This window comes from Rana temporaria, chromosome 6, assembly GCF_905171775.1.
Source record: "Rana temporaria chromosome 6, aRanTem1.1, whole genome shotgun sequence".
Classification (NCBI taxonomy): domain Eukaryota; kingdom Metazoa; phylum Chordata; class Amphibia; order Anura; family Ranidae; genus Rana; species Rana temporaria.
The window spans coordinates 150,144,137-150,171,617 of record NC_053494.1 but is presented as its reverse complement, the minus strand read 5'-3'; the positions used below and the strand labels follow the sequence as shown (position 1 = coordinate 150,171,617).

At 41.6% G+C, this 27,481-nt stretch overlaps 1 protein-coding gene across 1 annotated transcript in view; it reads right to left on the bottom strand.

Annotated features, from left to right (window-relative positions):
* Positions 1 to 27,481, bottom strand: part of USP40 (ubiquitin specific peptidase 40) — an 81,772-nt gene that overhangs the window by 8,444 nt on the left and 45,847 nt on the right. The window contains exons 19-31 of the mRNA XM_040357571.1: positions 27,419 to 27,469; positions 24,780 to 24,868; positions 24,365 to 24,451; positions 20,696 to 20,732; positions 18,557 to 18,624; positions 13,032 to 13,106; positions 12,839 to 12,944; positions 10,548 to 10,642; positions 10,287 to 10,405; positions 6,467 to 6,532; positions 3,927 to 4,137; positions 2,810 to 2,905; positions 973 to 1,067 (exon numbers count right to left, since the gene is read on the bottom strand). Of these exons, the coding sequence (XP_040213505.1) occupies positions 973 to 1,067; positions 2,810 to 2,905; positions 3,927 to 4,137; positions 6,467 to 6,532; positions 10,287 to 10,405; positions 10,548 to 10,642; positions 12,839 to 12,944; positions 13,032 to 13,106; positions 18,557 to 18,624; positions 20,696 to 20,732; positions 24,365 to 24,451; positions 24,780 to 24,868; positions 27,419 to 27,469 (1,195 nt within the window). The remainder of the gene's footprint in view (positions 1 to 972; positions 1,068 to 2,809; positions 2,906 to 3,926; positions 4,138 to 6,466; positions 6,533 to 10,286; positions 10,406 to 10,547; positions 10,643 to 12,838; positions 12,945 to 13,031; positions 13,107 to 18,556; positions 18,625 to 20,695; positions 20,733 to 24,364; positions 24,452 to 24,779; positions 24,869 to 27,418; positions 27,470 to 27,481) is intronic.

Below are 27,481 nucleotides of genomic sequence, written 5' to 3'. Positions count from 1 at the left end.
GGAGTTTCCTAAATTGTGTATAAAATTCCAAAAACACTCTATAACAGCTGTCGAAAGTTAGGAACACCTAATATAAATAATCTCCACTGTTGGATCTGCCCATAGTCCAATTAAAACATTAACAGATACATAATTTACTCATCTTGTGAACTAACTTTATCAAACTTATCTTGAGAACTAACTTATTGTTTTAATGATCTCATCTGTGGATTAAGTGATTTTTAAATTGTAGTTATCCAGGTTATTAATACATGTCAATTTAAAAAAAAAAAAATTTTTGTTGAACTTTTTAGGACTTGTTCACACCAGTCTATGTGCCAACATGTATGCCCGCTGATGTACGTTGCACAATGCATTGCACAGTTATTCTTTTAATTTTGTTTAAGTGTCACAAAATATACTTTACTCAACTCTATGCACCTATGCATGTGGTGTAGTTAGTTATGCTGACATGCTGCATTTTTATGCAGCACACTACTGAGCATCTGTATGTTACACAGAAATATAGAAAAGTGACGGCAGAAAATAGACTGAGTGGTCAACCGAAACTGTCCGTTTTTTTTTTTACACATGTTTTGTATTTTTGGTTTTGCTTTTTTTTTTTTGTTAACTTTTTTGTCTGAGTATAGATCTTGGTTTGTCCCAAGCATGTTTGAAGCCACTTAGTGTTGGCTGGCTCACTACCACTGCTGGAGAGAACAATTTCTTTCTATGTACCATTGTGTTGAGTCTGTGCCGATGTATGCAGAGCAACACAGCTCAATCGGTGTGGTGTGAATAAGCCCTTAGAATTTTATATACTAGTTTTTCACTGTATACCTATCTAGGAATATCTGAATCATTGTGCTGGTATTGTTTGTAATGGAAAACTATTGCAGTTAATACTTTATAATGAGCAATGTTATTTTCCATAACAGTATATATTATACCCTTTGAAGTCTGCATGAGAACAATCATAAAATAATTCCTTACATATTTTTCTTGCTTTCTGCACGTTGTCTTTGCTTTTCCTTGGCAATATATTCATTCTCTGAGCTGAAGTCTATCTTGTCATCCAGTAGAAGGTTCTAAAAAAATACAGTTTACATATTATTATATATGATTAACATGTCACTGCTTCCTTCCCACTGTTCAACTAATATTCCTCATCTCTAGGCTCATTAAAAGTACAACTAAGGTCAAAACTGTAGTCACAAAAAGTAAAGAGAAGGAATCTATCCAAAGTGGGGCAAATGTCCTCTTGCACAGGTAAAAATGTATCTACATGGAAAGATCTTCCCTCTGCTTCTGCTAAGTGACAATTGAAGATTCTGGATTTTCCCTCACTTTCAGTAGTGAAATGGGGAAGGTAAATCTCCCCAATGGACACACAAAGACATGGATTGTTACCCCTCATCTCGCTATGCAAAAATACTGTTTGGGCTTTAGATACAATTTTATAAGTTACATATACACCACTGCAGTGCATGAGAAAAAATCCTGCTTGCTGCAGTTTCCAGCAAAATACACCTTCAATAAAGAATACAAGCTATGAATAAGCACTGTACAAGAGTGTGAAACGCGTTAGCCCTTTTCCTGATTTTTTTGCTGTGACATATCCATGTTGTGACCAGTTTTTATTAAAAGGAACAAATTTTTATTTTTGGAGTGCGGCCGTCCCGGTTCTTTCTTATACATTTTTTGCAAAGAATACACCTTCTATGAAGAATGAACACATATTACACAACTGTTAATACATGTAAAAAATATGTTCAGGACATGGCTAAAATATATTGAAGCACAACAATTCACAGCCGACATCTATATACAGACCCATCGAAAAGTGCTTTTCACCACTACCCTGATCTAAACCCTCAAATCCATTCCCCACGTTAGTGCCCGTTTACTAAAAAGGCAGACCATTTGTCCGAATGCATTACAACTGGCCAAAAATCATATATGTATTATTTTCTCCAGCACAGCACATCTCAATGCATGGTGCACTACAACACAAGTGTAATAGGAACGAATGGAACCACAGCAACATGCTTGTTACCACAGTACACTAGGGTGGGTGGGCTGTTAATCTTGACTCTCAATTTAAACTTAATGCTGTGAAACTCTGTTGATGTATGTAGGATGCCTATAAACCTCACAAGCAGGTCAGACAAGGAGGCACAAAAGAATTGGCCACAGGCACCCCAGTTACAGGGCGTACACATAAACAAGAACATTTCCATACGCCTAAACCTCTTATCCAAGTTTCTCCATTTAAATTTCTAATTGCACCTCTATCTTTACAAACCTCCACCAAACTCGGTCCGCATACAAATAATCATCCAATTGTTCCGACACCTGATTGTGTCTGCAAACAAACCAGCTGCTCCGTTTTTTTTAAATTCTGACACTTCCAATTTATTTACTGATTAAAATGAAATGTAATTGCTTTCTTAAATATAAATTATTTCCAGGTTGAAAAGGAAAGTCTAGGGGCAGACAGCAAAATGTTAAGATTGGTATTCATGGGGTTGAAGCCGGTGTGGTATAATCTGGTCTTCATTTTCACTTTAATCGTGTAATAATCATGCAAGAATATAAAATAAAAATAATTAAAAAATGATGTACCAGTGATTGCAACTAGAAATCAGATTGACAAAAAAGTTAATTAATGCATGGAACCTTTTAAATTGAAAAAAATAAATAAATAATAATAAATAGTGTGGCAAAAGAGACTGGAAATTCCTTTAGTTTAAAAAAATATATAAAATAAATGAGTGACCAGCACTACTCTTATCCAATTAAAATATTACTTATTCCAGACATTACTCACCTTTACACCAATTATATCCCCATCCTTCAAATAGTATGGTGCCCCTTGCAAGTTCTCAGATTTCTTTTTCTTCTTCTTTTTGGAAACATGTTGAGTCTAATGTGAAACAATTATGAGCAATATCATATAAACAATGTCAGTTTACCGTAAATCACTGTATGTTGGTTTGTGGATACTTTTTTTGTGAAGCATGCTACCCTTATTAATAAGATTCCAACTATTGCTGAATTCTGAATTTGTAAAAAAAAAAAATCTTTATACATTATGGCCCGGATTCAGGTAGAGCGGTGTATGTATGAGCGGGCGTAGTGCAGCTCATATGCGCTACGCCGACGTAACAGAGAGGCAAGGCCAGTATTCGCAAAGCACTTGCTCCCTAAGTTGCGGCGTAGCGTAAATGGGCCGGCGTAACTTCAAAGTAGGCAGCTAGTGGGCGTGTTGTATTAAAATGAATCGTGACCCCATGTAAATGATGGGCCGAACGAACGGCGCATGCTCGGAATCACGTCGAATTTATGCCCTAAGATACGACGACTCAATGGCAACGACGTGAACGTAACCTACGCCCAGCCCCAATCACGTACGACTTACGTAAACAGCGTAAAATCCGACGGCTGTTCTGTCGTCCATACCTTTGCATCGGCTGTGCCTCCTATTTGGTGGTTTATCTTTACGCCAGACGTACGCCTTACGTAAACGGCGTATACTCATGTGACGGGCGAAAGTACGTTAGTGAATCGGCGTATCTTGGTCATTTGCATATTCGATGTGTAAATCAATGGAAGCGCCCCTTGCGGCCAGCGTAAATATGAGCCCAAGATACGACGGCGTAGGAGACTTACGTCGGTCGGATGGAGCCAGATTTCAGGCGTATCTCATTACAAGAATAAGGCGCATATATACGACGGCGCATCCATGGACGTCGGCGTAAGTCTTTGTGAATCCGGGCCTACGAAGCTATATACCCTCCTTTGGTAAGGCATATATAATTTAAGAGTATATATATATATATATATATATATATATATATATATATATATATATATATATTATAGTATTCTATAACATTTGCCATATCTAGAATAAAAGCAAGCCACATGCTAGGTTAAAGCCTCACCCAGCTTGAAATTGGGAGCCATTCGTGTTTCTCTGAAAAGTATTTTGCAATCTCCACTTTGTCCACTGAAAGCGCACAGTGGGTGGCAATTCTCTGAAGAAGAGCCGAGGTGGTACATCCACGAGAGGTATTCCATGCAATGTCCATTGGGGGAAAATATCGATATTCTCCTGGCACGGAAATCTGGACTCTCAGGAGCAGATCCTGGGGGCTAAGGGATCAAACAGGAAATTATACTAAAACACATCATCAACACATTTTTTTGTTGTTGTTAAGAAATAGGGAATTATTCCTCCTAAACATGTGTGAATGCATCCCATACAGAAGTGAGCCACTGTTAGTGTAATAGGTGTATAGTAGTTTGCCATAATTATAGGTACAGTGGAACCTCGGATTGCGAGTAACACGGTTAACGAGCGTTTTGCAATACGAGCACTCTATTTTGACTCAGTTTGTAAGTGTTGTCTCGCAAAACGAGCAGGTTTCAAGCCAAATCAGTGTGCAATACCGTGTTTGGCCTGAGATGAGGGGGCGCCGGAGCCGAACGGCGCAGTTCGGAAATGCTCAGAAATACTTTGTTCCCAAAGTTTTCTGAGTTGTCCTCTGCCCTTTCTGGGTGTTTCCAAGGCTCTCTGGCGCCCCCCCCCCCACCTGTGGCCACATGTGGTATTGCATGCCATTGAAGTCAATGCAGTACAAATTATTTTCGTTTCCATTGACTTCAATGGGGAAACTCGCTTTGATATGCGAGCACTTTGGATTACGAGCATTCTCCTGGAACGATTTATGCTCGTAATCCAAGGTTCCACTGTATATGAGAAATGCAATAGCTATGTGAACAATTATTTCAAATATTTTCTTCCTTTTCTCACCCTTTTAAATCCCGGAGAATAAAGCATGAACCTGATGTAGCTAAATTAGCATAGAATTAATGCATGTCCAAGGTTTTCAAGGAAAAAACATTGGACAAATTATGAAGGGGCCATTTCTTTAGCCTACTACTATTGGAAGCAGCAGATGAGATAGAGTGAAACTGGCCATAGCTGAAACAAAATTAGTCTGGTTCAGCAGAGACTGGCCAAATTTTGATTCATGTATGGCCGCCCCCAAATCGACAGAAGTTGATCATTAGAATGGGAATGTTGGAATCCCCAACACCAGCAGATCAAAAGTTGTGGTGTTTCCAGTGACACCACCAACTATGGGACATTTTATCTTTCATCTAATATTTGTGTATCAATCTAATACTTTTCAGTTTGCTGCAGTTTAATACTAACAATGGTACCATTTCATTGCATGCTGCAAACATTTTGGCATGGCCCCATCCACTTCAACATCTGTGGCCCCATACACTTCTACATTAGTTTCCAGGGCACTGGATGACCTTGTCCTGGAACTGCTGAATCTGTGGCCACCTTAAGGAAGGCTTGTACATAGGAAAGAGCTGCAGCAAGGTCCAATTCACACATTTGGTTTTAGATGCTGTACGTTAAAATAAAATAAAAATCCTGCTTGTGGCATCTTAGATACCCTTTCAACAAAATGCACAATAAAAAAAAAAAAAAAAAAGTTAAATGGCCATGCAACTTAAAGTGGAATTTTATCCTAAAAGGGGAAGGTCCACTTTATGTCCTCCTTCCCCCCCACCTTTTTGGTGGGGGCGGGCAGGTAGTTTTGGTAGGTACACTCTCCCATTTCCGGTTGAATTGCCTAGGCGATTGCCCCCCCTCCCTGCCACCTTCGGAGACACGTCACAGGTGCCAGCAGGCAGCAGACCATGCACACAGTGCAGCACCGCTTGCACATGCGCAGTGGGAAGCCAACCGGCTTCCCACACTAAGCATGCTGGGGCCAGGGACTCAAACTGGTGAAAAAACAGCCTGGGCGAGAATGGCACCGGATCCTTGGATAGGCAAGTATTATTTTTTTTTTAAAGTCAGCAGCTACAGTATTTGTAGCTGTTGAATTTTACAGTTCTTTTTCAAGCAGAGAAAAAAGAACCGTTTTAAACACACTGAACAGATGTGAGGTCCAAGATCCTGTCAACTGAGGTTAATGAAACGATTGTCACTTCCAGCCGAGTTACCTAGGAGGCATAAACAGGCCTGGGCAGCTCTGCCGAGTTTGTCTCAACATAGAGAAAGTAACGATGAATAACTATATTCTGGTGAGAAAGAAAGCTCTGCAGTTTGTCGATACAGAGAGAAAGTAACAATGAATAACTATATTCTGGTGGGATGGCCAAGTGCCAACAAATTCCTGCATTGTAGGTAATGTCAGAGAGCTGTACCATTTTGGTGCGAATGCGTTTCGATTTCAGCCGCACAGTTTGTATGGGTGAAGTCGCATCGCACAGACATTGCATGTGATCTGCACAAATGTGAACCCAGCCTGAAATGGACTTCTCACATGTAGAAGAAAAAAGGTTCTTAGTTTACTTTATTAATGAGACCTAAGCAGTTTGCTGTTAAAGCTACAGACTCTGTTCTAAATAAAACACTTCTAGAAATAAAGAAGAGAATTTATTGCACAAAACTCACCCAAGACACTCCTCTACCTGCAGAGGCTCCACACACAGCATTGTCCTGATTCCCAGTTTGTGGTCACTAGCCAGAGAAAAAACATTTAATAACTAAAAATCATACAGTGGACTGCTAAAGCTATACAGAAAACATTGCCATTATGTTAAAAGACAAGCATTCACAAATGGGCATTTTTAACAATTTAAATCTCCATGCTTGAGTTCATGGTTGACAGCCCTGTTCTTTACTTTAATTTTCTTGCTCTCTGAGCCAAACAGTACAGGGTAAAGTCACTTCAATAAATGACAAATGGGTTACATGCAGCTACCTTATAGTGATTGGACACTGGCAAAGGAAAGAGGGCTGTAGGAACATTTATAGCCTCTCCCACCCCAGATAGCCTTGGTTTTTGCTAGTATCGCAGTATAATGAATATCTTCTCTCTTCAGCGAGACCCTTATATTCTTACTGATGAGGTTTCTCTCTATCTTTGTACAAATAATGATATTCTACCAAGCAAATTCATCTATCAAGATTCCTGCTTCGCTAAAGCCATAATCAGCTTTTACTGCTACTCCTAGGATCAGTTGACTCCTCGGCAGAGCCTTGGGGGCCCCAGCCTGTAATGTTGCGGTCATACATTAAATCCTGCTGCATGCACTCTCCTTGGCAAGTAGTGCAACATGTGGAGTTAGTTGCAGGGTGCTATATAGGTTCAAGGGCATGGTTTGCCAGTGGCAGGGCCATGTCCCCGAAGACAACTGTAGGTGTATGATTGCTGTTAAAAGACAAAACCAACTGCGGGACAGGATGGAGGCACATGACGCTGTCTGGGAGCTGTGGCACCGCCGGGAGGATATATCTTGAGACGTATGTGGCCTGAAGTGATGACACTTTCTGTACCCTGTCCCTATACTCTTTCCCCCTATATTCTTCTTTCTGTCCCCTTTTCTTTTTTTCTCTCCTCCATGGCGTGAGAGTCCCCTAGTGACTCAGTTTGACAAGATGTGCAGCAATTAGGCTTCTTGATCACCCTAGCTACAACACACAGGCAGCCCTCATAGACAGGGGCAACTTTGCATCCCGCCACATTGGCACTATTGGAAACAACATCCACACTACTGCTGTGAACTATAGTAACCAAAGGTATCAAGCACCTTGTTTTAATATTGCAGTGCCTCCTTGATTTCTTGTTCTGTTATCTTTATCTGCATCCTTCCTTTCATGGAAGACTGAGTTATATATGTACAAACTTTATTTGATCAATAAAATTGTTATTGGAAAAAAGACAAAACCAAGATGAAGCAAGTAACCTGCTGACTCTGGATGCAGATGTTTCAGCGTTGAGTACAGGGCAAAAGCCCTTTAAACAATCATGCCCAGAGTGCCCCTTTTCTTATCCTAATCCCTCTTGGGTTGTATAGAGCCTGTCAGACACACAGATGGTCATTGCTGGGAGCCAAGAGTACTGAGGTTTCTTTAAAATTTGGTCTGTATTTGTGCCCATGTGCTGGCGCTATTGTGCATGCATGCTCCCCTTTGTCATTTATTGACTTTTTATTTATAACGCCTGGCATTTATTTATAACGCCTGCCTGGACTGAGCATCTACTGCATCTCTCTTTCAGTGGGGTTTCTGTAGCTGTGCACCTTGCCTCTTCCTCTTTCTGGACAGGACTACTGTAGAGTACAGAATACACAGGTCTCCCTGATATATAACATCAAAGTGGACAATTGGAACAATACATTCCAGATAAGATTACTACAAATTTCCATTTATGACTCTTTAAAGTCAGATGATTTATACTTAAATTGGTTGTATCCTCCGCTTGGTCATTTTTACCTACAGGTAAGCCTAGAATAAGGCTCATCTGTTGGTAAAATTAATATCTCCTAAACCTGCACGGTTTAGGAGCCATTCACTCTGCATGCAGCCGCTGATGTCAGTGACGCATGCACTTTGATCCGGCCGATCGTGCCGGAACGGAGGATTACCACCTGCATGCGGGAGTGACATCATTGCGGCTTTAACCATTCACAGTGCCGGAGACAGCGAACCTGGAAGAAACAAGTCAGAACCCTCAGTGGAGACCAGGCGCGCTGCGGGGACCTCGTTCTGAGGCAAGCATTTCATAATAAAACAAACTGTGCAGCTTTGACCAAAGTTGAATTATAGTTTAGGTCATTCAAGTACCTCCCAAAGCCTGGCTAAAAAACTCCTAGTGATGAAGTCCCCCCAGTTTAACTTTTCATGGGTGCTATCCCCTGAAGCTGTAGCTCCAAGCTCTATGAGCAGCTAGCAACAAGGCAGGATGGGATGTCATCTCGGGGAGTTTTTCAGTCAGGCTTCAGGAGGCACAGTACTTAAATGGCCTACACCTATAGCAAGGGCATAATTCAACTTTGGTCAAAGTTACACAGTTTTTTTTTTATCTACAGACATCCCTTACTTGTACAGGCAGCTTTCTGTTGAAGGTGAACTTTGCCTTTAAACCTCTTGCTGCAAGGTCCGTATGTCGTACAGACCTGACAGCAGGGGTATCACACACAATTCGTTGGCTGCAGCCACCGGTATTGTGTGAGTGAAACTGACAGACTGTCATGTGAACGCATTTGGGAGGCTGTGCTGCCACCCAATTGCTCACACAGACCAACGTTATTGGCGCCCTGCCATGTTTTCCGGGCTCTGCTTGCCCACCTGCGGGCCTGGGAGTGACATGGCAGGTGCTGGCGGCTGGAAGAGAAGGAAAAGAGTGGACACAAATCCGCTCTCCTCCCCTTTATGTTGTGACCCAGAAAGCGACGACTATGACATCACTTTCGCATCAGCCTTTCAGTGTTCCTGCCCCGAGACGAAGTGATTCTTTCACGAAACGCTTCGGGTGGAGCGAGCGGCATTCCTGTGTCATCCCCTCTCAACCGTCTACTCTCTACGAGCAGTCCTGTTGCCTGTAAGCGTCCGGCCGGAGCTGCATGGCAGAAATGTTTTATTGAATCTTCTGAAATGTGAGTGAAATATCTGCTACATTTATTTTAATAAAGTCACATTTGGTTTTATGCTATGGAAGCATTTCCTTTTTTCTTTATTTGGCTTATGTGAATACCATTGTGGAGTCTGCTTACATCTGGATACCAACATCGTTTTACTGAGGAGCTATATGCTGGGCTTGGTCCGTAGGGACCTTATAATCTGGTAAGCAGCTTACAATCACTGGTGGTGGATTCACTTTTGGATAATCTATCCCACGGATAATCGCATGGTTTTAAATCTGCACGGGTGTTTCCAACAGTCATATTATGGACTTCCTTTTTTTCTTGGACTATTCACAATAACAAATTGTTTGTCACAATTTCCGTTTATTGTGCAAAATAACTTAATGCCAAATTTGGTGATAGATCGATAATTGTGACACACTGTTACTGTTATTTATTTGTTTATATATTTTTCACTTATAGATTTGGGCATCCAGGGATCTGGAGCTCAATTGTTTAGTATATAGTCACTTAACCCCTAATAGGCCACTGCTTTTTGGCCTGTATTTTTGATATACACTTGGGCACACGTCTATTGTATTTTTCATATTATCACAAGATCTGTACATGTATGTGTACATTTCTGGTTTAGCGCAGTTATCTCCTTTTTTTCAGTGTTCCAGGCTAGTTTAGCCTGTGGTTGTCTTTGTTTTGCATAGTCATTTTCAACTTTAACTGCACTCAGAAATATAGGGAAATAAGCCTAACAAATTCCGTCTTCTTACCATGTATGAAAAAGTGCACAGATTAAAAAGGGCATATATTATCACCATGGAATAAGTATAAATGAAGCGATAATCAAGCACCTGATCTGCAATTGATTGAAGCGCAATATTTTTGCCAACCGTTTGTTTTCTAAAGTCCAGACACGAAGAAAATCAGGAGAAGGAATGCCAAGGGCATCAAAAAGTGGTAGAGTCATAACCTGCATAGAGAGAACAAATGCACTTACATTGCCATGACTACAGACAATTCATACTCCTTGGGCATAAGAAAACAACTGGTGTTGAACACCAAATATAGCATAATGTCACAAAAGTACCTAGGCATTGGTCTTATACACAAACCTGAATTTTAAGCTCTTGAACAGAAGCCTCTTTGGATATCTCTACATGACCCACAAAAGAATATTCAGAGTCTGGCTCTTCATGAGAAGAAGCATCTATGAAATAAAGAGATGCATACATGTGATACGAAAGGAAAAGAAAGCTGAAATTCATTAATCTGATAAACGTCAAGGTGGATTCTGGGACTACATGAATAAATAAAAACTAAAAGCACCTGCTTGCCTTTTCATCTCAGACTTATCTGCCATTTACCCCCCCCCCCCCCCAATATATCTGTTGTTTCTCCCCTTTCATGAGAAACTAGAACCCTAAAAGCTATACTCAAAACCACACCAAAACGTTGGTGTGAACCACCTTGCATACTGCTGCTAATCAAGCACAGTGCAGTTTACATTAGACTTAAGCCAGACATAGATGGATCAAATCTTGGCCAGTTCAGCAGGGACCACCCAATATTCTATCCATCTATGGCCAGGAGCACCCGCAAAAGTGTGAACCTATGATTTTCTTAGGAGTTTTGTGCAGTTCTTAGAGCATCGTCATTCATATGCCTTAGTAAACACTGGAAAGGGTTACATATATTGGGTAGCTGGAGCACAAAACCTGTAATATCTGTACAGATGTGTAAACACCGCTCTAGGTCAGTCTCGCATCTTCACCTCCACTAACACACAGACCAGGTGCTGGCCCCATCCCTCACGGATTTCAATGAGCAAAAAATAATTCTGGTTGGCCGCACGTCCAGTAAAATCACCTTTATTTCAGCAAGTCCATAAAAACATGTCCAAAAACACAAAGAGCGGAAGAGCATCATCAGCCAATGCATTTCACGCTTCATTAGCTTAGCTGTGACTAAGCGCTAATGAAGCGCGTTAGCCGGTGATGCTGTTCCCCTCCATTTGTGTTTTTGGACATGTTTTTATGGACTTGCTGAAAGGCAATTTTATTGGACAAGCAGCCAAACAGAATTCTTTTTTGCTCAGTTAAATCTGTAACTGCAGACCAAAAAGTCATGTATAACTGGGCAATCCCATACCATATGGTATTTTCCTCCAACCAATTGATAAACAGACCTGAAATACTGAAGTCAAAGCATGGTTTTTCTGCCAAAGGCTCTATTGTTGGGGTAAACAGGAGGGGTGAAAGATGACAGTCCTGCCTGGTGCTTCTGGCTATAGCAAATAGGGCTGAAATACAATTATTGACCTGCAGTCTATCTTGGGGGTTGCTATAGACAAGTTTAACCCATGTAATACAACGATTTCCAAAGCCAAATTTTGCAAGGACATCCTATATGGCCATTTAGGTAGTTTCTCTATAGTGGCTCATTCCTAACAGATTTGTTGTGCGATTTGCTGAATTTTCCAGCACAAGGCAATGCATGGGCATGAGAAAACTCTTTTTTCCCCCCTATACAGCCTGTTCACACCGATGTGCTGTATATAGCAGAGATTTGGGAACCTGCATTTTACTATTTAAAGCCCAAAAGTGGAACTTCCACTTTAAGCACTCCTCGCCCCTTATATGCCACATTTGGCATGTAATTTTCTTTAGAGGGGGGGGGGGGGAAGTGGGTACCTAGTTTTGACAGGTTGCCAGCTTCCACTTCCTGCTCCTGTCAGCTCGCTGTCTAGGCGACTCCTCCTCTCCCCCTGTGCAATCTTCTGGGACATGTCACAGGTCCCAGAAGATTTCCTGGCCACCAAGAGCATGACTCGTAAATGCGCAGTGCGTTCCTGGCTGTGAAGCCACAAGCTGTTGCAGCCGGGTGCCCACACTTGCAACCACGGCGCCGCAGAGAGGGGGGAGAAAAGGCGAGGCTTTGAGTGGCTGCATCGCTGAACCATGGGGAAGGAGAGTGTGAGGAAGGGGGGAGAGGAAGAGTCGCCTAGGGGGAGAGGGAGACACCAAGGCAGCAAGGGCAGGAAATGAGAGCTGGGTACCTGTCAAAACTAGCTACCCACTCCCGCACCAAAAAATTACATGCCAGATGTGGCATGTAAGGGGGCGAGGAATGCTTAAACCAGAAGTTTTACTTATGGTTAGACCTCCGCTTTAATGCATTATGCTTTATACACAAAGGATAAGGATATTTTTTTAGCCACGTAACTGCAGTTTTCAAATACTATTGGGCTTAACTGAAAATAACTTAGTAAAAGTAGCTTTATTCTCATCTGTTAGCTTTTAATTAAAGCCTAAGGTGTTTTAAGGCATGCAAACTAATGCAAGCAAGAAACGCCCACAGCAGGTCATCAGAAACTAATAGGACATACCATCTATTTGTCTCTTACCCCCTGATTGAGATATCTGCAGGGCTCCCCGGCAACTGAAGACATGATTGACAGAATTCTGTTCCATTTGTGGACAGTACAACCAAACGGGTAACTTTAGAAATCCCTATAAAAATGGTACAATATATAAATAGAAAGAAAATATTTATGTGCAGTGTCAGATATGAACAGATATGGCAAATACCTACGGTACCTTGGGTGGGAGTCTTCCCTCTGTAATTACAAATGTGTCTCCAGGTTGTATGTTTAAATCCTTCAGTGAAGAGTCCTAGAAAAAAAAAAACAATTAAAAGGAGCTTCTCACAGTGTATATATATATATATATATATATATATATATATATATATATATATATATATATATATATATATATATATATATATATATATATATATTAGGGTTGTCCCGATACCACTTTTTTAGGACTGAGTACAAGTACCGATACTTTTTTTCAAGTAGTCGCCATGTCTCCCCCCCATGCAGCCATGTATCCCCCCATCCAGCCATGTCTCCCCCCATGCAGCCATGTATCCCCCCATCCAGCCATTGTCTCCCCCATGTAGCCATGTATCCCCCCCCATCCAGCCATTGTCTCCCCCCATGCAGCCATGTATCCCCCCATGCAGCCATTGTCTCCCCCCATCCAGCCATTGTCTCCCCCCATGCAGCCATGTATCTCCCCATTCAGCCATTGTCTCCCCCCATGCAGCCATGTATCCCCCCCATCCAGCCATTGTCTCCCCCCCATCCAGCCATTGTCTCCCCCCATCCAGCCATGTATCCCCCCATCCAGCCATGTATCCCCCCATCCAGCCATTGTCTCCCCCCCATGCAGCAATGTATCCCCCCATCCAGCCATTGTCACCCCCCATGTATCCCCCCCATCCAGCCATTGTCTCCCCCCCATGTATCCCCCCATCCAGCCATTGTCTCCCCCCATGCAGCCATGTATCCCCCCATCCTGCCATTGTCTCCCCCCATGCAGCCATGTATCCCCCCATCCTGCCATTGTCTCCCCCCATTCAGCCATTGTCTCCCCCCATCCAGCCATTGTCTCCCCCCATGCATCCATGTCCCGCTTACCTGCATCCCCGCTGCCGCCGACTGTGTAATACGCCGGGAACATTACAACTTTGAATCGCTGTAATGATTGGCGCCGTGCTGCGTATAGACACTCCCCCTCGCTCGGGATTGGACAGTTCACCCAAGCGAGGGGGAGTGTCTATGCGCGGTGCGAATCATTACAGCTATTCAAAGCTGTAATGTTCCCGGCGTATTACACAGTCGGCGGTATCGGGGATGCGGCGAACGGCGGCGTCGGCGGGGGGGGGGGGCTACCGAGTATTCTATTTTGGTATCGTGGGTATTTGCGGGAGTACGAGTACTCCCGCAAATACTCGGAATCGGTCCCGATACCGATACTAGTATCGGGACAACCCCAATATATATATATATATATATATATATATATATATATACACACATATATACACATACACACAAGCCTCCTGCATGTATCCCTATGCCTTCTTTGCCATGTGGAACTTCCAGTGACCAGTAAGAGTGACACGCCATTTCCCCATTCACTCCTGAGACCTTGCAACACCGATGAGTCACCGGGAGGAAAAAATGTCTAATTGGGCCCAAATTGGACATTTTCACTTAGGGGTGTACCCACTTTTGTTTCCAGCGGTTTAGACATTAATGGCCGTGTGTTGAGTTATTTTTTGAGGGGACAGCAAATTTAAACAGTTATACAAGCTGTAAACTCACTACTTTACATTGAAGCAAAGTGTAATTTCTTTGGTGTTGTCACATGAAAAGATCTAATAAAATAAAATATTTACAAAAATGTGAGGGGTGTACTCACTTTTGTGAGATACTGCATGTATGACTTACCTATGAATTCCTTATCTTGGAGTAGAGTACAGGACTTTTAAATCATAGATCATTGGTTTTATTCAGGCTACCTTCTGGTGATTAGACATTGCATAAAACTGGTCACCCCAAGAGGATACTCATAACACCGCCCACTCTGTGAGAGACCAGTTTTTAAGCAAGAAATAAGGAGCGATTATGACAAGGTGGGGAGGGGCCTGTACCGTACTCCAAGATAAGGAATATACAGGCAAGTCAACATTTGTACAATACAGGACAAAGGGCCTGTATTCACAGACCATGGAATGCACCCAAGCAGTAAAATGAAAGCATAGCAAACAGAGCTGCCAAAGGGCCCACAAAAAAACAAGGGTTAAAGAACCTAAACATAGGTTGCTTTCTTAAAGTGGAGGTTCACCCGAAAAGTAAATTTTTAACCTTAGATTGATGCTCATTTTGTGAAGCAGAATCGGGTGTTTTTTTTAAAATCGAAGCCGTACTTACCGTTTTAGAGATGCATCTTCTCCGCCGCTTCCGGGTATGGGCTGCGGGACTGGGCGTTCCTACTTGATTGACAGGCTTCCGACGGTCGCATCTATCGCGTCACGATTTTCCGAAAGTAGCCGAACGTCGGTGCGCAGGCGCCGTATAGAGCCGCACCGACGTTCGGCTTCTTTCGGCTACTCGTGACGCGATAGATGCGACCGTCGGAAGCCTGTCAATCAAGTAGGAACGCCCAGTCCCGCAGCCCATACCCGGAAGCGGCGGAGAAGATGCATCTCTAAAACGTTAAGTACGGCTTTGATTTTAAAAAAACTACCCGATTCCCCTTGACAAAATTTTTTCGGGTGAATTCCCGCTTTAAACCACTTGACAACCGGGCCTATTTTGGCACTTCTCGCCTTCATGTAAAAATCACAATTTTTTTGCTAAAAAATTAATCAGAACTCCCAAACATTATATATTTTTTTTTAGCAGACACCCTAGGGAATAAAATGGCGGTCATTGCAACTTTTTTTCTTGCTCGGTATTTGCGCAAAAATTTTCAAACGCCTTTTTTTTAGGGAATTTCAATTAAAAAAATAAAACAGTAAAGTTAGCCCAATTTTTTATATAATGTGAAAGATGATGTTACGCCGAGTAAATAGATACCTAACATGTCACGCTTTAAAATTGCGCACACTCATGGAATGGTGCCAAGCTTCGGTACTTAAAAATCTCCATAGGCGACGCTTTCAATTTTTTTTACAGGTTACTATTTTCGAGTTACAGAGGAGGTCTAGTGGTAGAACTGTTGCACGTGCTCTAACGCACGCGACGATACCTCACATGTGAGGTTTGAACGGCGTTTACAAATGTGGGTGGGTGGGACTTGCATGCGTGTTCGCTTATGCGCGCGAGCTACCGGGGACAAGGACGCTTAAAAAAAATATTTTTTTAATTTCATTTTTATTTTACCCTTTTTAAAAATAAAATAAAAATTTTGATCACTTTTATTCCTAGTAATCATCCCTTGTAATAGGAATCACTGTGGCAGGTCCTCTTTATGGAGAGATGTGGGGTCAATAAGACCCCACATCTCTCCTCCAGGCTTACAAGCATGAAATGGGTGAAAAAAAAAAAAAAAAAAAAATCACCGATCACATGCCGACAGCCACAATTGCGGCTTTGTTTACTTCCGGGTACCTAGCGTGACGTCATAACGTCACGCCCGGGCCTCCGGCGGTCATAGAGATCGCTCTCCGGGCCCCCGATGGCACGGAAAAGCCCGGGGAAGCACCGGATGGCGGCGGGAAGGGGGGGGGACTGCCTATAAGATCGATCAAGCGGCGGAACTGCCGCTTTGATCGTTCTTATCGTGCACAGAATCGGCAGCTGAAGACGGTGATATCTTAATGATGCCTGTAGCTGCAGGCATCATTCAGATATCACCGCACAAATTCGAGGACGTTAAATAACGGCCTTCGGTTGTTAAGTGGTTAATATAATCAAACCTTTTTTTATGCTAGTGGAACGGCTCTATTGGTCTTATGAGCCGAGATCCTACTCCCATGATACTTCTACTTCCCCTTAGTCTGCATTATATAAAACAGGATAGTTGGATACTACACCACCGGAAGAGATATTTGATACATCTTCTCAATCGCTTCTTAGATCTTCTAAGGCTGATATCTGATATTTATAAAGTATTAAACTTTTTTTTTTTTTTTTAGGGCTAGCAGGCTTTATAATGTGAATTATTTGCAGGAAATATATATCTGTAGAACACAAATTAGCTATATAAAATTCTACCAGCATGTACTTGTATTTGTTTTTGTATAGGCAATCCCACTGTGTCTGTAAAGGGGTGGGGGGGAACTAGTTTCTTTTTTTTTTTGTGAACCAAGTCGAAACTTCAATAAAAATTTATCGGATTAAATAAAAATAAAAAAAACCTGAACAAAGCACTTTGCCAGCAGAACGCACATCAGCTGAGGCCTGAATAACCACCTGGTGGTAAGCCGAAGACCGGGTGGTTGAATTGTAAATCTGAGGGCAGATGCTTAAAAGTACAAATGCAAAACTTTTTGTTTTGGATAGAGTGGAGATGGATTAGAACACAGTTTTTACTGTTCTCTGTGCCTCCGTTAGGGAGATTCACCCTCTTTATTTGTCCTGTTTACCATTATCTCTGAAAGTAAAGGAACATCACAAATTTTGGGTTGTCCCCAGAAAAGTAATAGAGGGGAAATCTTCCATTGGGGACACTAGTTCTGGTGACCTGGGGGTCCCCAAGGGATTTCCTTAATTTGCAGGGATTTCCTTTACTTACTGTTTTGGCCATAGGACAGGAAGTGAAGGTAAATCCCAATGGGACGCAGATGGCAAAAAATAAAATGACAGGGGTTATAACCCTCCCTTACTCTATCCAGTTTCTGCACCGTAAACTGACTGCATGGTGTGAACTAGAGCCAACTAGAGCCATTGGAATACATGAAAAACACTGTGTATGAATTTTTAGTGCAGAAAAAAAAAATGCACACAAAACTGTACGGAACTGCGTCTGGTGTGAACTTGCCCTAAAGGCATAGGCACTCAAAATAAGTGGTCTGATCCACCCATGGAATTAGAAGCAGGTGTGTGTATATCTGACACGCTGACTTTTGGATGAAAGCAGTCTGGCGCCTCCACAGCTGCCGGGTCATAGCGCCCCCTTGCCCATCTGTGGACCTGGGACCGGAGTGTTGAAGTTTGTCGCCATTTCACGTGCGCACACAAAATTTAGCATTCAACATGTTGGGCATTCATTTACTCAGTGCATCCTCATTTTTTTATATTTTACCATAAAAATTGGGTAATTTATCGTGTTTGTGTGCCCTTTGATTAACTTTAGCGTATCTTTTACAAAGATGTTGCTTTTCCTAGACTTTTGCGGTAATATAATGCAATATAAAATATTGGAACTACCACCATTTTAATCTCTATGGTGTCTCCTTTCAGAAAATATATGTTTTGGGGGTTTATGCAATCTTTAGTTCTAAAATGATTTCACACACACACACACACACACACACACGTGTCCAAAAAAAACGGCTGTGGCCGTAAACAGGTTAACAGCATTTCCGTTGTGCGATACTTTTATAAACAACAGCTGCGAATGTATGAAACTCTATTATGTAGCAAAGCTATGAATTAAGAGCATCAGTGGTTAATAGCCAGAATAGTATTAAAAGGGAAAGGAATACAGGGATGTTCTACAATGTGTGTATAAATCTGCATGAGTGGAACATGGATAAAAGGGATGAGGGGATGAATTGGTTATTGTTTTGTACATAAAAAGGACAAGTTTTTAGTTAATACTTCTTCAGTTAGGGGATCTCCAGCTTCATAACACCAGTCCATTTTCCTAAGGTGCCAGCCAGCTTCAACTGAAAGAGAAACATATACAGAAATGTTGAACACTTCTACAAAAAAGCCAACATATATGATAAAAGCTTTCAAAAGACTAATCAGTAACTACCTTCTGAAATCTTTACAAAAGTGCTGAAATCCGTTTAGTCACCTCTCATAAAAGGTATTTTACACTAATTCTACAACAAATGAAATTATTTACCATTATATTTACCAGTGACATATGTCTTGACTAGAGCTTTCATTTTAATACTCAAAAAGGTAGACCAATTGTTAGTATAAAGATCAAATAATGTATGAAGCGGTACCCCCGTAGGGTACCCACCTGTCACACTGCCCAGCCTGGCATTTACTTCACAGTTCCATGAGGCAATGAACAGTCCATGTTTGTTTTATTGAGGGATTTTAACTTGAATGGAGTGAGGAAAATATGGGATGCCCGGTAAATTGTATATGAACTGTCAATAAACTGGGACAACCATGTACACTTCTCTGTACAAGTTAGGCTGCATTCACATTGTAACGCCGCATACGCGGCGTATTTTGCCACGATTTATTTACTTTTTTTTTTCTTTTAACAAATAATTTCCATTGATGTCTATGCCCGAACGCCAATGCCGCCTGAAAAAAAGGGTCCGGGACTTGTTTTCAGGCGGCAGGCGTACAGCGTTTGGCGTGAGATGTGAACCATCTCATAGACATCAATGGAAATTCGCCCCTCCAGCGGCACGAGCGTCGCGCTTCAGGCGTATATATGCCTAGGTGTGAATGCAGCCTTACTACTTCAGTCTCCTCCAGCACTTTCCTTGCTTGCAGACTATTCCCTCTTCCTTCCTCCTGCACAACTCTCTATCCTCAGGACCAGCTAGCAAATTTAAAATTAGGCCTGACACTGGTTCACCCAGGCCTTAGCAATTGCATTTTGCAGACAAGGACCGTGGGACCCTATGGTGTAGCAAGAAATGAAAAATATTTTGCTTTAGCTGTCCTACTTCTCCCAGTCAGCCCACTTCAGGCCCTGCCAGGCCTCCTGGCTGCAGCTGCCCGACTCTACTGTCCATGACATTGTAGTCCCCACTACTAGCTCTGCAACCATCTCTGACTGTTTCCTCTCAGGCATGCTTCCCCAGTCCTCCTGACTGCACGTCACTCACCAACCCTCCTGGCTGAAACCAGTGGTTCCCTCCTGAAGACTTGCACGGCAGTACTAGCTCCTGCTGTTCTCTTGCTCCTCCTGTGTCTCCTGTTCAGAACCTTCATGCTTTCCTAAAGGGCTCTGTCTTGCACCCGAGCTTCAGGCCCAAGGGCACCCTCCTCCCTAGACTGGGGAGCTCCCTCCAGCTCTTACAACTGACAACTCCCCCCCCACCCCCCAGCCGGGCTATTTAAGGAGGCCTGCACCCCGTCAATCCAGGTTGGGGATTGGTCAGGACTCCTTAGAACACCTCAGGCAGCTCCACCCCTCCTCTCCTTCTAGAATTCTCTAGAAGAAAGAGGGAGGTCTCAGTGGGGCTGCCTGTGAGTCACCAGCTGCTAAACTCTGAGCTATTCCCAGCCCACACAAACCAAAACAAACAGGCCTGCTTAAATGTACCTACACTACAGAACAAAAATCCTATTCTAGCACCTACCCAAGTAGAGGGTGCTACATGTATATTAAAAACACACTACATCTTAATATCTATTGTACAGCAATGTTGTCTTTTTATCATAGTCAGTTAAGAAAAAATAGGACCACTATCCATCTGTTTTTGGCGGACATGATCAGATTGCATGGCGGCAGGTGTTAACGAACATCCACTGCTCCATAGAAGAGACTGGAGCGTCTGATCAGGTCCGCTTGAAAAACTGACAGGCAGATCAGATCAGACAGCCCATGTGAAAAGGGGCCTAAAAGCAGGCAGCTACAGCTGTGCTGTCCTTCTAAAAAGAAAATGATAGTGCTCTAGTCTAGAAAATGTTTATTTGTAAAACATAAAAAAATCTGAATGAAAAAATTATAATAAAAAAAATTGGAAGAAAATTAACCCAAGGCCATTATAATTTCCCTTTAAGACTTTTTTTTTTAGAAAAAAAAATGTTTCTTACTTGGTAAACTCGCCTTCCGAAGCATTTGTTGTAAACACTGAAGAAAAAAAAGAAAATCTGTGTTGAGTTAACAGGTAGCAAACTGCACATACCATGGATGCAGACAATTTGACAATGCAGCCCAAAATATCACTAAATCAGGGGTCTCAAACTGGCGTCCATTCAGCCGTTGAGAAACTACAAGTCCCATCATGCCTCTGCCTGTGGGAGTCATGCTTGTAACTGAAAACACGAAAACCTTACCTGAACTTTTTTACTGTCCTCACCACTATTTTGCTTGTGTTTTAACAGACATATTTTTTTCTCACATGTTTTCACTAACATTTTTTCATATATTTTTTATATACACTTAATACATTTTTAGTGGCCTTCCTTTTTTTTTTTTTTTTTTTTTTTTCTCTTGATCACTAGAGAATAATTATAAATAGTTTCTCACCTAAAATGATCTAATTTCCCCCACACAATACAATTTTGTATTTATCCGGTACAGCCCAATGAGATTTTTACACATTTGGATCTACATCGTTATTCACTTATTTCACCACAAGATGGCCATCTAGCTTGTGTCATGTAAAAACCTTCCTTGGTTTTGTTTTTTGTTTATGCGTTCCAGCATGGCCTTCATGGGCGGTCACCTAGCCCGTAACTCAGATTGAGGCCTGGTTTTAGCCTATTTATATGTGTAGTGTCAGCACGTCGCCCGTGCCCCAGATGACGTCAGCTTTTGACGAAACGTGCGTCGGGAAGGTAGCGTGCTGACGCAAGACGTTTCTTCGTTCCGTGTGGACGGGCGTTTGTTAGAGCCGGCCGGCTTCTATCTATTTTCTGCTTTTAAACCTGTAAGTGTATTACTTTTTATATTAAATTCCTGAACTTACATACTTCACTATGTGGGCATTATCGTTTTTTCTATGCACCCACTGACCTTAACATACCGGAGGACCCGTAGGATATATCATCGCGTGGGATTTTAAAGGCCCTGGCTAGGGGTTTAGCCACATGTTTATATTGCCTTACGTTCTGGTAAGCCTCTCAAATTTAGGGTGTTTTGGTGGTGGTGGTCCCTTGAGTCACGAATACCTTGTATATGCTGGTCCTGCTGTACTTCACCATTGAGTTCCTTCTTTTTGTGTGTGACACGCTGTGATCTTGTGGCTCTTGGTGCGGGAAGCTTCAACATCTACCCCCTTGTCATCCCCCTACGAGGATCATCAAAAGGCCCTGGCTGGGGTTTGCAGCCGCAAGCTGGTCATTGCTTGCCATCCGGTAAGCCTCCACCTTTTTATCTAGTGGTGTCGGTCATCGCATATGTTTCCAACAATTTATTCAATACTGAAGAACTTGCCTGCAATGATTTTTGATTGACACAAAGACTCTCTTACCAGATATTTGTTCTACTCCTCTTTAAATTAGGGGTTTTTGCATTCACATTATCTCCATCTTTTTTGGTATCAACTGTCTGTTTAGCCTAGTTTTTAATAATAGCGCAACATTTTTTCTGTTCCTTACGTGATTTGTGTTTGTATGACACTGTCATGTTGCAGCTAAGTTAGGTATTTATATGTGTAAGCGCGGTATTTTCTCTTTTTGTTTTTAACAGACATGCTTACAATTGCTTAGGTAAAATAGCGAAAACACTAACAAAAAAATAATTTACTGAAAATATAAAAGCAATTACAAAATAATAAAGAAACAATAAAATAAATAAATTACTATGGGTGCTTTCACACCGAGGCGTCGGCGGAAAAGCGCCAGGGTGCTTTTTACCCCCGCTAGCGGCTGAAAAAAGGGTTAAAACCACTTGCAAATCGCCGCTGAGGTTCGGCAGCGCTGCCCATTCATTTCAATGGGCAGGAGTGGTGAAGGAGTGACTGCTCCAAAGATGCTGCTTGCAGGAATTGTTTTAATGTCCTGTGAGCGCATTGCCTCAGTGTCACAGGCTTTCACACCAGCGCCTGAAAAACACCTCAGTGTGAAAGGGGTCTGAAAGAAAGATTAAGGAATCAAACAAGGCGAGGCAAAGAAAAGCCTTTTAAAAAGAAAGATAAATACAAAATAACGTGACAAAAAATGTAATGGCAGAAAAGCAGTGGGTTTGTTTTACCCACTCTGATGGCTATACACCATGTTCTGTACGTATAATCAGGTGTTGCATGTGTGAATTAACATAATGAGAAGGAAGAGTTGAAATGCTCTTTAGAAAGAGATTACATTCTTTGGTATCAATTGCAGAGAATTCTCATCATATTGAAAAATAACTAAATGACCTGGTCCAGCAATATAGGGCCTGGGAGGATATTATTTAATCACTTCAGCCCCGGAAGGATTTACCCCCTTAATGACCAGGCCATTTTTTACGATACAGCACTGCAGTACTTTGACAATTGCGCGGTAATGCGACGCTGTACCCAAAAAAACTCATGTCCTTTTTTCCCCACAAATAGAGCTTTCTTTTTTGGTAATATTTGATCACCTCTGCGTTTTTTTATTTTTGCGATATAAACAAAAAAAAGGACAATTTTGAAAACAAAACAATATTTTTTGGTTTCTGCTATAAAACATATCTAATAAAAAAAATAAAAAAATAAAAAAATACAATCAAATTTCTTCATCAATTTATTCTATTGTTAAAAAAAAAAAAAATTCTTCATCAATTTAGGCCAATATGTATTCGGCTACATATTTTTGTTAAAACAATTTCCAATAAGCGTATATTGATTGGTTTGCGCAAATGTTATAGTGTCTACAAACTATCAGCGGATTTTAGTGGGACTCTGCTCAGGAAGGGAGCGCTCGGCTGTGTTAGATTGCTCGGTTCTCAGTGTTAGAGCTGGCGGGGGATAGATGCAGCATTGGAGCGATGTTGCATCCACCTAGGTAAGCATGATTGAGGAAAAAAAATAAATAAAAATTCTTTACTTCTTTTAAAATAACAAACATGTTATACTTTCCTGCTCTGTGCAATGGTTTTGCACAGAGAAGCACCAAACCTTCTCTTCTCAGGTCCCCTGCTGGTGCTCCCAGTTCCTCCCCCTTCTAGTACCTCCCCAGCAAGCCGCTTGCTGGAACATTACTTGTGCGGGCTCGATCCCGAGCCACACTTGTGAGTCTAAAGACACACATAGTACAGCTCCCCTGCTGCCACACCACTGGATTAGATTGACAGCGTTGGGAGCCAATGACTCCCCCCAACTCTCACAGAGTCCAGTGAGGAGGGAGAGACAGAACGGCACCGCTACTGCCATGCCCAGTGCTGGACTGGGATAGGGCTCAGGTTAGTATTTGGAAGGGCTGTGGGAAAAGCTGCACCTAAAAGGATTTTTTAATGCAAAAATGCATTAAGGTGAAAAAACCTTTAGCCTTTAGAACCACTCTAAAATGAAAAATCCTGCATTAGGCCACTAGATGGTGCTATCATAGAAAATTCCTATGATACTTGCTGTCAATCTAGGGGGCCAAATTAGGCGTTTTCAGTTTTAAATCAATGAAACATTTATGACCAGCACAAGAAATAATCCAATAATCGTTTTTTGCCCTATTCACACAGAACAATATATATTTTTTTTTTTTTTGAAGTAAATCCCTTTATAATAGTAAAAAGTGTTTAAGCATCCTAAAGAGATGAACATGTTTCCACTGTGGAATGCTGGATTGTTTTGGTGCACATACCTCTTTCACGGTTAGTGTTTCTTCCAGGATAATTTCTTGCTCTCGTCCTTCATGAAGTTCAGTGCCAAGAACAAAGGACATGAAGATCTGTGGATGTACATGAAGTACACCAGGATTTATTTGCAATGCACTAAAAGGTAACGCACCTCTGAATCACATACTTTGCAGCCCATCACAATGCATGGAAATGCGCTTTGTCAAAAAAAAAAAAAAAAAAATGCTACCTGTCCCATTTTTTGTTGGTTCTGGTACACTGACAACCCATCAATTTAAATGGGTTGTGTTTATACAAAGCACATTAAATGTGGGTTAATGCAATTTACTAAAATGCATAGTAAACCTTTAATCATTTCAATTTAAAATAAAGCAAACCATTAGAATCTCATCACTAAGAGCTTTAAGTTTTAATACCCACTTCTGAGGCACCAGGTGCTTTTCCTCTGAACACTCCCAGGGTGCTTCCAGGTTTAAGTTCTGCCTCTTGCATTGTGACATCCTCTGGCACTGCAAACACAAAGACATAAAACCACTTTATGGCACATTTCAACCTTACAATGTCAATCCATTTCATCAAATGCTTTCTGGGCAATTAATGATCAAACATGAAATAGTGAATAATGAAGAGTGCTCTTTGGGAATAATCCCTGGCCACCCTCATATTATTTGTAATTTGAGTTGAAAAGGAGCAGAAGTGGTGAATATCTATAGTAACCCCCTTTTCAGTTTTCTGTTGGGTGAACAACCTTGGGGCATATGAAGCTATGGAGGAAAAAATAAATACAAAAGTTTATGAAAATGTCACAGACAGCCAGAAGAGAGCAATAAATGCAAGAGCTGATTTGCAGTTAAGGAAGCTGAAGAGGCTGCCTATGGAAAAGGTCTGCACCCAGCTTGAAAACAAAAATGCAGTCATGCACGGTAGAGGACAATTAAAATAAAAATTTATATGACAATTGCACGGTCATGCAACACTGTACTTGTATGAAAATTTGATTTTTTTTTCTCACAAAAATAGAGCTTTCTTTTGGTGGTATTTAATCACCCCCCCCCCCCCAAAAAAAAACCCTCTCTCTTAATTTTTGTTTTAAAATTTTGCAGATAAGTAATTTTTATTCTTCACTGATGGGCTGCATTGTTGGGCAGCGATTGGCACAGATGGACACTGATATTCTCTGCACTGATCATCAGTGTAAATGTCCCCTGTAACTGAAATGTTCTCAAACAATGAGAAAAATAAATTACGTTAACCGGTATTTGTTTACATTTGTGATTGGCTACTTACCATGTGATTAGCTCTGGTCAAAGTCATCAGCTCTCTACCCTGATCAATGCTGCGCTGTGTGCCCCCGGGGGAAAAAACATGCGCGGCGCAATGTGAAGGAAATCATATGATGTCCAGTCAGGATGGCAAAGCCACCACCCAGGCCATGATTCTGCTATAGGCTGGGTGGGAGGGTATTAAGAACTATCTTCAATCTAAAGAAGAACAAAGAGTCCTGGAAATGATGGGTTGGCTCTTACAGAGTCATGATTTCAACATCATGGATTCTGTCTGGGATTACATGAAGAGACAGAAGGATTTGAGGCATCCTACATGCACAGAAGTTCTGGGATTAATTCTCCAAGATGTTTGGAACAACCTACCTGCTGAGTTCCTCCAAAAACTGTGTACAAGTGTACCAAGATGAATTGAAGAATTGATGCCGCTTTGAAGCCAAAGCCTGATCCCACCAAATATTGTAAGTAAATAAAAATATAAACATATCTATAATAGTGATCATGTAATTGGGAGCCAGTCCTACCAGTTACCAATCCTTCGTGTGAGACCTGGAGCTATTGGCCACAGCTCAATCTCTGTGCTGGGGGCACTGCCTGTATAAACACAAGTGTGCATATACTGTATGTGGCACCACAGAAGCGGCCCATCTCAGTGATGCTGGTGGGAACCAGTTTGGTTGCTTATAGACATCAAGTGACAGTGAAGCGAACCCATCAATCTGCCAGGTCTATGGGAAGAGGCGGCTGGAGCACAACTAAACAGGGAAAAACTCTTCCAATTATACCTACCATGAGATAAAAAGGTACCAATGGCAATTGCTGCACCTCTCATCTCCCCAAAAAACACTAACATTTGTTCAATCAGAACGCTCACGTTTAACCTCTTGCTGCCCACATGGGGTAGACTTTAAACGGACACATGGGAGGCCAAGGTATGAGTACTGACATATTTTAACCATGTTGTCTCTGAACTGTTTTTTTCAGAACTGTGTATTTTGCAAACGGATTGCTCTTAACCATGTCTTTTTTGAACTAGGTTTTGTTTTACCCATGTTTGCCTGGAAGCACAGGGAAGAAGACGAAGAAGAAGGAAGAAGGAAGAAGAAGAAAGAAGAAGAAAGAAGAAGAAAGAAGAAGAAAGAAGAAGAAAGAAGAAAGAAAGAAGAAAGAAAAAAAAAAAAAAAAGAAGAAAGAAGAAAGAAGAAAGAAGAAAGAGAAAGAAGAAAAAGAAAGAAGAAAAAGAAAGAAGAAAAAGAAAGAAGAAAAAGAAAGAAGAAAAAGAAAGAAGAAAAAGAAAGAAGAAAAAGAAAGAAGAAAAAGAAAGAAGAAAAAGAAAGAAGAAAAAGAAAGAAGAAAAAGAAAGAAGAAAAAGAAGGAGAAGAAGGAAGAACAAGGGCCCAGTAGGGGAGATCGCTGTATCAACATCGGATTGTTAGTTCAGCCGCTCCAATATAAGCCGACAATTTTTTAACAGGGTTGAATGAAAAAACTAAATAAAACCTAGTAGTGTGTACGAGGCTTTACACCCCCCTCCGACCAGACTGACAATACTGCTGTCTAAGGGTGCCTGAGCGTCTTCATCCAGAGTTGGGGCACTCTAATAACAGAAGGTGTGTTACTGGGCAGCTTACCAGATGAAAAAAAAAAAAAAAAAAGCCATAAAAAACTAAAAGAGAAAAAACAAATGCAGCCACCACGTCCAAGGACTGGTAAGCTACAATATATTACATATTTGGTTTTAGGTTTAAGACAGTTTTATGTTTCTTAGTATCCTACCTGGTGGAAGCAATCGCCCACTTCTGTGGATGGGTCTTAGGCAGGTATCACCTGACAAAATAT